This window comes from Psittacula echo (genome assembly GCF_963264785.1).
Source record: "Psittacula echo genome assembly, chromosome: 1".
NCBI classification, from domain to species: domain Eukaryota; kingdom Metazoa; phylum Chordata; class Aves; order Psittaciformes; family Psittacidae; genus Psittacula; species Psittacula echo.
Window position 1 is genome coordinate 137,688,469 of NC_137735.1, and position 10,874 is coordinate 137,699,342.

General features: G+C 42.5%; 1 protein-coding gene across 3 annotated transcripts; it reads left to right on the forward strand.

The window, feature by feature from the left end:
* Positions 1 to 65: 65 nt before the first annotated feature.
* CBLL1 (Cbl proto-oncogene like 1) lies at positions 66 to 10,586 on the forward strand. 3 transcript variants are annotated; one of them, XM_080616059.1, is made up of 6 exons: positions 66 to 3,444; positions 6,092 to 6,259; positions 6,594 to 6,694; positions 6,948 to 7,031; positions 7,875 to 7,948; positions 8,508 to 10,586. In XM_080616059.1, exons 1-6 carry the CDS (start codon positions 3,432 to 3,434, stop codon positions 9,547 to 9,549), a joined length of 1,482 nt encoding a protein of 493 aa, XP_080472185.1. In that variant the 5' UTR covers positions 66 to 3,431; the 3' UTR covers positions 9,550 to 10,586. The 3 variants fall into 3 exon arrangements, with proteins under 3 accessions (XP_080472185.1, XP_080472186.1, XP_080472187.1); XM_080616060.1 differs by having other exon boundaries at positions 67 to 3,444; positions 6,597 to 6,694; XM_080616061.1 differs by lacking the exon at positions 66 to 3,444 and adding an exon at positions 3,918 to 4,042.
* Positions 10,587 to 10,874: the final 288 nt, after the last annotated feature.

The following is a 10,874-nucleotide window of genomic DNA, read 5'->3' on the forward strand; positions in this document are numbered from 1 at the left end:
AGTACTTAATGGAATCTGTAGAACACGCTGCTACTGAGTGAAAGTGAGAAAATCAGAACATGACCGAGTATAGAAGTTTGTGGGTTTATTTGTAAATGGAATAGAGGATTTTATTTAGTTTAATAGTTATATTTTTTATAGCATATTTTTTCTTTTAATCATCTACATTAACTGTTGCTGTTCTTTTACATTTCACAGTCCATAATGCACAAGTGCAATAATTTACAAAAGATAAAGGATTTGACCTGCAAAACTTTAATCCTTACTTTAGGGCTACATAAAAACTACATGTAGGAAATCAATGTTCTTACTTTTAATAAAGAAGAAATGTTTTTTGATGGAAAACAGACTGCTACCTTTAATTTTTTAAGCAGTATATTAATTTTCTAAATGCAGAAACCCTTGCATGGTGAGGGAACAGATGGTAACAGAAGTATAAGAAACATCCAGGTATAAAATCCCTTTTAAGTTTCACAATGTGAGCTGACTGGTTTTAATATGTTCACATATTTAATCTCCTTATTTGATTACATCAGCAAAATTTTCCTATATCCCACTGCACAGAGATTTTTGCTGCAAGTAATGTTAGCAGAGACTCTCGGGTGAAAAGCTAAGCACTACATAAATGATTCTGTCCTAAGGACCTGAGTGAACTCCATCAAAATCAGTGAAAAAAAGAAAATCCAATAAACTCTGTCAGCTGGACAGTATCTTACAGAGTAGTTAACAGCACCAGACTGATACCTGTATTCTCTAATTAAGGCAAAAACTTCAGCCTTCATGACAGTGAAGTTTCTCATTTCAAATGCAATACAGGATTGAACTGAGGTGATACTGATGTTCCAGTCTAAGCCTGCAAGACGCAGGTCTGTATTCACAGACCCATGCCATCTGCATGTCTGAAGGCACCTCCGCAAAGTGAGAATGTGGCAAACCAGGCTGACCTGCACTTCCTCAGAAGGAAGCATTAATTTCTCTTTACACTAACGCTTAGGCTCAGCTGTTCTTATTTGACAGGTCACGCTTTTAGCACTGCCTGTCCTCATTCTCTGCCTTTCCATTCGTCAGCCTAATGCAGGAGGTTGGCACTTCTGCCCATGTTAGGGACAAAACTTCCCTGCCAGCCCATGGCCCCAGCTAAAATTAACCTGAACATAAGGCACTGCTGCTAGTGCACAAGGCCAGAAACAGCAGGACAAAGCCAGCCATGTTTCTCTGAGCCTGTATCACTTTTCTAAAGTGCATGTACATTCCATGTAAAAAGTAAAATATTCTGCCTGGGACTGATAAAGTGAGATTTCAGCTCATTTTTGTGCAGAACACACACTATGGAAAAGATGCAAGTGGAATTGTTTTTTCCTTAAGAGAACATCTGCACTGTGAAGTTTGAGTGTAGATTCTTACTTGGCAGAGATGTGGGCTTATACTATTTTTTGAACTTTCTCCAGTTCTTGTCCTTACAGGTATTTATAAAAAGCAATTAAATATTCAACTGTCTTCCAGTATCCTTTCCAAATGCAACACTTCAGCTGGAATTAATTATGAGAAAATACTATTCAATGCACTTATTCTTGGCAGCCATATTTCTTTCAGGCATGGTTGTATTTGTTCTTAATTTGTCACAGAAATAGCATTTCACACAAAGCCTACAGTTACACAGAACGGTACAAGGCGATATGCAGAAGGCGTTAAAATGCCTTTCACAGTGCTTTGGGGGTATGTGCTTCTTGATTTTCTATGTATCCCTCAAAATGAAGGATACTAAAATAATGGATTTTGCAATGAAGCTAAAATTCTCCACAATTTTGTACTAACATCTGTGAGTAATGCAACTAGATGTGCTCATCTTGTTCCAGTAGAATGAAAAAGTGATACTTTCATATGCATTTTGAGCATTCCCTGCATGTCAGGTATTAAATTTGGACATGTATTTTAAGTTTTTTAGCTTTAAAACCCCCTATGTTTTAATAGTAATTGTATCCATTAACTAGAAAATAAAGTTGTACATACTGAAAACATGCTCCATGCATCTGTATATTTGTTTTTTTAAGACTCTTCTCTTTGTGAATTCTTATTATGGGGAAATAAACCTCATTATTGGGGGGGGTGGGTGGGAGTGTGGAAGCAGGAATCAGTGTCAGCTTCCCTTGGGTCTGCCTTCTGAGGAACAGCAAAGACAAAAGAGAAAACCTGTTCTATCTGCCTTGAGGGGATAAGACAAGAAACAATAGGTTTAAGTGGCAGCTTTCAAATGTTAAGGCTATAAAGATAATGAGAGACTCCCTCTGTTAGGACACAAGGTCCCAGTCCTGGAGACCTTCAGTGAGCCAGTCACCAAACCCTGTAACCTATGTTTTAATTGTATTTATATTTTTCTTCAGTGATAGACAGTATCCCACTGAATTACACAGCATTTACAAACTGCCAAGTTTTCAGAAGTAACAAAAAGTAGGCTCTTGAGGTAATGAGCTCTACTGCTGTTGGCCAAGCTGGATGGGGCTTTGAGCAACCTGGTCTAGTGGAAGGCATCCCTACCCATGGCAGGGGGATGAATTTGATAATCTTTAAGGTTCCTTCCAACCCACACCATTCTATTCTGATTCTGTGACACTTTCAGGTGCCCTGGATGTTCACTGCTCCATCAAATCACTGACGTTCCTACAGCCCCAACTGTCAGGAATATGCCGTTTCCATGGTAAAACTTGAGACTGAACAGCAGCAATTCAGCGAGCCCGTGTGCTTTTAGATTTGTCCCATTTCTTGGAATCCCGCACCACAATGCCCTCCCCCTGGGCCCGCGGGCAGCGCTGGGGCGGCTCCCCAACAGAAAGATCCCTCTTCTTAACTCTGCCCTTCCCCAAGAAACACAGGGTCACGCCTCCTGTTTCTAACGAGCCCCTCCCTGCCGCGGCTCAAGGCCACCCAGCCTAATCCCACCGGGAGCCCGTTCCAGGAGGGCAGGAGTCCCCGGAGCCGAGGCAGGCCCCGAGGATGACTCACAGCACACCCGCCTGCGCCTGACCGGAGCGCAGATCCTGCCCGCCGCCAGGCAAGGCCCTTCTCCCACTTCCCGCAGGGCAGCACCCCACCCGGCCGCCGCCACCGCCGCGACCCCTCGGGCTCCCTCCGCAGCTCACGGAACTATACCCCACGGAAGCGGCCCGACCGCCTCCCTCCCGGCAGCCACCGCGGGGCAGCCGCGCATTCCTCCCCGGCCTCATAGCGGGGCCCGCTGCTCCAGTGCCCCGGTCCACAGAGCTCCGCCATGAGCGCACCGTTCCGCGGCGGCATGGACACTCCGCGGACGCGCAACAAACACGTCCCCGCAAACGCTTCCCCACCGCGCACGTTTTCACGCTCCCCCGCCCGTCTCCCGGTCGCTTCTGGTTCCGGCCGCGCCCTTCCGCTCCCACAGTGCCCCGCGCCGAACCATGGACCACAATGGTGAGGAGGGGAGAGGCCGGGAGACCCGTTTATACCCACTCGCACCTGCGCCCGCTCCGCGCTACCGGGCAGGGAGAGGCCGTCTGCGGGGCCGCCGGGCGCGGGGCGGTGCCAGGGTGGCGGCGGGATGCGGCCTGGCGCCCAGTAACGCCGGTGGGGCCCGGGTTTGCCGCGGTTCCCTGCGGCCCGCGCGGCGCGGCCTGGTCCGTCCCCACAGCGCCAGGCTCGCGTCCCTCGCTCCCCCTGGGGAGGTGCTGCCTCCCTGCCTCCGCCCCCCCAGCACCTCACGGGCCGCCCGCGCTTGGAGCCCCCTCACCCGCCCCGGGGCGGCCTGCGGAGCGCGGCGGCGGTGGGCGCGGCTTCAGGCGCTGCCGGTGGCGGTTGGGCGAAGCGGGGCGGTGTGTCGGCAGCCCTCGGGCCTGCGGCGGCTCGGGGGTGGCGGCGGGGCCGGCGTTTCATCGGTGTGTTTGCCGAGATCGGTGCTTTTGCTCTGGAGAGGAAAATGGCATAAATGCTTAAATTTGGCTTTGTAGCTTTGCTGGTTAGCGTGCTGGCGTCATCCAACGGATAGATGAGTGGAGATGGGGCTTTTTATAAGGTGTTTTGTACTTTTTTTTTTTCCTTCCTTCTCCGTAGCAAAGATTGTGTTATAAATTTATAAAGTATAGTATTTGAGCTATATTGATGGTTAAAAAATCCTAGTGCTTGAAACACACAGATAAAACTGAAGACAGGTTGCTGAGCGTTGCAGTTCAGGAGGATGTATTGCCTCTAATTAGAGCGTCTCTGAGTAGTCTTAACAATTTTGGTATGTTTTTATTTTGTTAGGTTTTGGTTTTGTTTTATTTTTTTCCTGAACATAATTCTGGTAGTTCTGCTCACACAGACTGGAGTTTATTATCCTTTCATGACACATGAAAGACTAATAAACTTCCTAGTTTGAGTTAGTTGAGCTGCTAACTCATGTAAATGTCCAAGGCTTGCAAAGGCATATGGAACAAAAGCATCAGAACTTAATTGTTTCCTATTGGCAGTTTAATGGACTAAATAATACACAAGTTTGGTTGGTTTGGTTTTTTTTTTGTTTGGTTTTTTTTTTTTTTTTTTTTTTCTTAGATTTTTTTTAGTTATTTCAATTTGCAATGGATTAAGGTTCTGCAGAGACTTTTTCTGATCTCTGATGTTGTGGTTTTATGTATTCTGGTAGAAACCAGCACTTCCTAACAAATGAAAAATACACAGCTTTAGCACCATTAACTCTGATGTTCTAGTCCAGCAGCCTCTGTGGAAGGCTGGTGGGAGAGCTGTGTTGGGTGGGTCACCTCTTCACCCAGCAGGACAGACTAAGCCAAAGCAACAGATGAACAAAAGTAAAACCAGGCTTCATTGCTTTTATGTTTTTACATATTGCCTTTTAGCATGAAACGTGTAAACCACAGTGCTGAGATGAATAAATACATTTGATCTGTCAGAGGAAATTGAAGTCTCTCGATTTTATGGTAAAGTGACTGTCAGGTCACAGTCCCAATTTAAAACCTTGTTGCCGTTCCTAGTTCTGGTGGTAGCTGCTTAGGGCAATCCTTTTTCCCGCTTTTCTTGTTTCTCCTCCTACTTGTTGTGTTGTGTGGGGTGGTTATAGGCTTTGGGGGACAGTAGTTTGTGAGGCATTGTGCAGAGTTACACTAATGGGGCCCTAATTTTAGTGTCCAGATGTTACAGTACTGTAATCCCTTGGGGCCTTGATCATTCCGGTGCTCTGTCAAGCGGAGCGCAGGGCTCACTTGTGACAGCTTGTGGTACACCCCTTCAAGGCTGAGCTTTGAAACAGCTGCCAGAATGGCATTTTCCATTTAAGTAACAGTGAGCTGGGTAGATTTTTGAAGGACAACTTTCTTTTTGTGTGGATGAGATGCTATGCAGTGGTTGAAGGTGAACTCACTGGAAGCTGAGGGAGTTGTACTGCCTTCATTGGTATTGCAATACCCCCCTTTTGATTATCTCTCAGAGTGTTGTATCTACTGATGCATGTGTCAGGCTACTTTTTGCTTCCTTTGGCCTGGTATTCAGATTTAAATCTGGTTAAAGAGAGTTCTGTATGTAGTGGGGAACAATAATTTTCAGTTTAGCAATGGTACTACTACATATTCTTAAGTATTGATATTTTTGTGATGCTTTATGCTTAACTTGTAAGTGATATGTCAAGGTGGTAAGTTAATAAAGAAATTAGTCTCCTTCCAATTTTAATAAACAATTTACATAAGTTGTAGAAATTACCTTTTCTCGTAAGAAATTCTATGTTGTCAAGGTTGTACAAAGAATTGACTCTTCAGTACTATTTATGCTGTGAGAGAAGCTATACAGTTAATGTTTGGGGTTATTTCCTTTTGTGGAGGAATGACAAGCTTGCTAACTTTTTAAAATAGCTTTATTTTTATAACTAGATTTCCCAAAATCACACTTTTCCCCAATGCAGATTTTTTTTGTCTTCTAGAAGAAATTGTGTGTGAAGATACTTATTTTCTAGTGATTAAACTTTGATATGCTGTATGAGTCTTAAACAAGCTTTAAAAGTTCTTTTTCTTAAAACTCTTCTGGAAACTATTAGATAACTAAAAAAATATGTAACTTTTTTTTTCCCCTTTCATAGACAATGATTTGCAAGGAACAAATAGTTCAGGATCATTGGGTGGTCTTGATGTTCGTAGAAGAATCCCTATAAAGCTTATCTCAAAACAGACCAATAAAACCAAACCTGCACCTCGAACTCCAAGAAATATGAACAGGATGCCTTCGAAGACCCAAGCTGGTGATGAAGGTAAATTGATACAAATACTAGCCCTGTAGGGGAGCATATTATTCTGCAGCATTGTTCAAGACTCTATTCAGTCCTGAAGACTTGGAGTCCAAGGTTCTGTCTAAGTGCAAACAACTTTCAAATTCCTGGATACTGCTGCACTATGAGGATTACATGGTGCACATTCCCAAAACAGTCTTAGTGTTTTGACTGTACCTTTCTGTAGAATGGGCCCTGCAGATTGGAAGTGCACTGGTTTCAGTATAGAATGATACATGCTTTTAGTAGCAGCTGGTGTCAGCTAGGAAAGCATGGTGGTTGGCTCGTGTCTTTCTTTTCTTTCTTCTTTTCACAGAAGAATTTGAATATAACAAAGAGGAGCGATACGAATGCAAAGGCGGTGAAATGTTTGGCAGTCAAAGGAGATTCCCTGGACCCATCTTTTGGGACTATAAGGTAAAGTCATGCATGGGAAGTCATGAAACTTTGTGAATCATTCCAAGCTGTAGATAGTTCTGGTAGATACCTTCTTAAGTCAAAGTGCTTCCGCTATTTTTGGCTGACTGATTGAAAATACATCCTCTGCTTTTTCACATTTCTTGCTTCCTTCTCAGTTAATTTAGAAATAGTGAGTGTGTTGATAATAATTGAAATGAGAAGCTTCTAGTGATGTGTTTTTGTTCTCCCACTCCCTTCTCTATCCTATCAGATAAACTTGCTGGGGGAAAAGGATGATACACCTGTCCATTTTTGTGATAAGTGTGGATTGCCTATCAAAATGTATGGACGCATGGTGAGTGAAACTGTCAGTGCAAGATGCAGTCATGTCTTCCCTTTAGGTAAAATTAGGTTTTACTGTGTTTCTGTGAAGCCTTTAGAGGTTACTGTTTATTCGGACACCTGCTGAAATCAGCAGAATATCAGGATGGAAGCGGGGGCCTTTGTTGCTGACATGTTTGGGTTTTTTTTCCATTTGGCTGATTTCACTTTACCCCCTGAGGTAACAAAGTAAGATTGAAAATGTTAAACAAAAAAATCAGAACATCAACAAAAAAACTCTTAAAATTCATTGGGTTTTGACCTTACACCACTTAGCTTTAAAAGGAAGCCATTTAAGAGTCACAGTGATGTTAGAAAACAGTTTGCTTTTATGTCCCTTTAAAATTAGTGTGACAAAATCCCTGAGATTAAATTAGATTTCTAAGTGTGATGTAATAGGCTTCAGGATCTGGCTTAATGACAGTTAATGCTTTTAAAACTTTTCTTCCTTGCCAGCAAGAGAAATGTAATTAGATTTCAATACGCAGGTTCTGTGACTGTTATTGCTGATATTATTGCAAAACCTAAACTTTTGCCTATATGTTTTTGCCAGCATTAAAAAACCCAAACAAACCTACCCCCAAAAAACCCAAACTCAACACAAAATGTTTTAGAAAGCTTCTATGCAAAGATGGTATAAACCACTAACTACCTGTTCACAGGCTGTGCTTGTTCACCTTATAGGGAACTTAGTTACTTTTATTATTAGCTACTTTTATTATTATTATTATTTTGTACCATAGGAAGGAACTATATTCTGCAGAATGACACAGATATTTATATACAGTGACCTAACAGAGCTGTTTTTTGTCTCTAGATACCTTGCAAGCATGTTTTCTGCTATGACTGTGCTATACTACATGAGAAAAAGGGAGACAAGATGTGTCCAGGGTAAGTTATCTCTAGACTTGTTATTAAAGGAAGTGTAGGAAAGTAACTTAAATACCTTGTTTTAGATACTGTGTTAGCAGTTATTTATGTAGTTATTTATGTAGTTTTTTAGCAGAGGCAGTAGAGTACTCTCTACTTCATCAGTTGATTATAGTTTCGTATCTTATATTTTGGGATTTCAAGAGATCAGCATTTACTGTTTAAGTATCTGGGTAGATAACTTGTTATAGGTCTAATTTGAAAAGGAATGAACAGCAGTTCAATTTACTTAGTGAGAGTGACTCTAGGTAAGCCTTAATGCACAGAAGGAATTTGTGAGAGCGAAGCTATCTGTAAGTTTCCACCTCATGAAATTTTAATGGTCTTTCTTAGTTGTGTTTGGAAACTTAAAACCAAGATAAACTTCAAAATCAATGAAATGTTTCTTTATTTGCTACGGTGGGGAGGAAATTGTCAGTTCTAATTTGCGTAACTATGGTAAACTAGTTGACTTAACAAAAAAATATTGCAGATAGAGCTCTCTATGCTGACTCTAAACCAATATTCTCTTATGATTTAGCTGTAATGAACCAGTGCAGCGAATCGAGCAGTGTGTACGAGGGTCTCTCTTCATGTGTAGCATTGTTCAAGGGTGCAAGAGAACTTACCTGTCACAGAGGGACTTACAAGCTCACATCAACCACCGCCATATGAGAGCTGGGAAGCCTGTTAGTCGGCCTCCAATTGAACCTGTACATCCTCCTATTGCCCCACCGCCTGCCGAAATTCCTGAGCGCTTCATAATGCCACCCGAAAAACATCATATGAGCCACATTCCGCCAAAGCAGCACATCATGATGCCACCACCTCCTTTACAGCATGTGCCACATGAGCATTACAACCAGCCACATGAAGACATTCGTGCACCTCCTGCAGAGATGTCAATGGCTCCACCACCACCTCGCCCAGTCAGTCAGGACACCTTCCGCATCTCGACGAGAAAACACAGCAATTTAATCACTGTCCCTATTCAGGATGATTCCAGTTCAGGTGCTCGAGAACCACCTCCACCAGCCCCTGCACCTGCTCATCATCATCCTGAGTACCAGGGTCAGCCAGTGGTATCACACCCTCATCATATTATGCCTCCACAGCAGCATTATGCACCACCCCCACCACCACCTCCACCAATAAGCCATCCACTGCAGCACCCTCCCCAGGCAGCAGGTACTCCTCACATGGTGTATAGCCAAGCTCCTCCGCCACCAATGACCTCTGCTCCTCCTCCTATTACCCCACCACCTGGACATATAATTGCCCAGATGCCACCATATATGAATCATCCTCCTCCAGGACCTCCCCCTCCTCAGCATGGAGGCCCACCTGTAAATGTAAATGCACCCCCTCCCCACCACTATAATCCAAACTCTTTGCCGCAGTTCAGTGAAGATCAAGGAACTCTTAGTCCCCCTTTCACACAGCCTGGGGGAATGAGTCCAGGGATATGGCCAGCTCCAAGGGGGCCACCTCCACCTCCAAGGATGCAAGGGCCTCCTGCTCAGGCCCCACTTCCTGGACCACACCACCCTGATCAAGCCAGATACAGACCCTATTACCAATGATACAAGCAACTATATGGATAGAGAGTGCTATGAAGAGGATAAAATTATATACAACAGCCTTTTAATTGTTTTGGGGTTATTTTGTTGTGTGTTTTTTTTAAATACTGTCATTTTGACTGTAGGACATTTTGGGGTTTGAATCTTAAATGAATTTTAAGCCTTGGCTGTAGGACTCTGACTTCAAATACTCTGTAGTGCTAAAATAAGTGGCTTAGTAAACCACGGTTGCATTTTAACAGAACTTCAGTCTCTAGTGTGGCTAAATTGTCCTAAGATGAACACTTGTAGTATTATTTCCTGGAGAAAATGAACACGTGTTGTACCATTCTGAATATTGTTTTTGTTAAATCCAGTGTTTAGTTTCACTTGTGATACGTTTTTGTTAACCTGTGTACAATAATTAAATTGAAACATGATTGTAAAAGTGGTGGGTTTTCATATGAAATTAACACAGACATAGTTCTGGGCCACCATTTCAGCACTAATGCTTTCCAAATGGGCAGTGTAATGAAATATTAAGGGAACTTAAATATTTCTCCTACTAAGAGTTACCATTTCTTACAGCAAATTTAGGCTATAACCAGGCATGCAGAATACTGCATTTCAGTTTTTTTCTTCTTTTTTTTCCTTTAAATTCATGCAGCAAGATAAGTTGTTCAGAAATACAACTTTGGGGATGACATAAAACCATGTGATGTATTGTGGGGTTTAGTGGGGATTTTTCATTTGGGTTTTGGCTTTATGGAGTTCTTGTTTTAAAGCTAGTTTTGATTTGGAAGGTTCTGTTTACATGTACATTATTCACTAGAGTTGAATTCAAACTGTTATGTTTACCTATGGCTATGTTTGTGCAGAAGTGGCTGTGAATTGGCTTGCCATGTCTGTGAGAAGCAGATTATTTTAGGTAGGGAAGTGGTGTTTGCCTCTGTCACTTTATATAATATGTACAGTAGGAAAACTTCCCATTTGGATAACCTGATAGAAGTGGTCTGAAAACCCAAATGTAGATACAAAGAAATAAAAAGCTACACATCCTTCATCTGTTTCAATTTTGTGATACAGATTTAACTGAACAGATAAGAGTTAGGTGTCTTGGTTTTCTTTTTTCAAAAAGTAGCAGTGTGAACAGGCCTTCAGGTCTCCTTTGGCCCAAAATTTATGTTTCATAGAGAGAAATGTAAGAAATGAGAATGTTCTTTTTTTTTTTTTAGTGCAGCCAGTCAGTAAGATGACAGCACAGTCTGTCATGTGCTTATCTTTGCATTTTTAATCCATGTTAGTGATGAACCTTTGTTTTTTTCAAAACGCTGCATTTCCAGCAGTGA

What these genes read in the sequence shown, in the direction of transcription:
- CBLL1 (XM_080616059.1), top strand. An exon ending in CCATCTTTTGGGACTATAAG is followed by an intron (nt 6,695 to 6,947) that starts GTAAAGTCATGC and finishes CTATCCTATCAG; the next exon opens with ATAAACTTGCTGGGGGAAAA. An exon ending in TCAAAATGTATGGACGCATG is followed by an intron (nt 7,032 to 7,874) that starts GTGAGTGAAACT and finishes TTTTGTCTCTAG; the next exon opens with ATACCTTGCAAGCATGTTTT.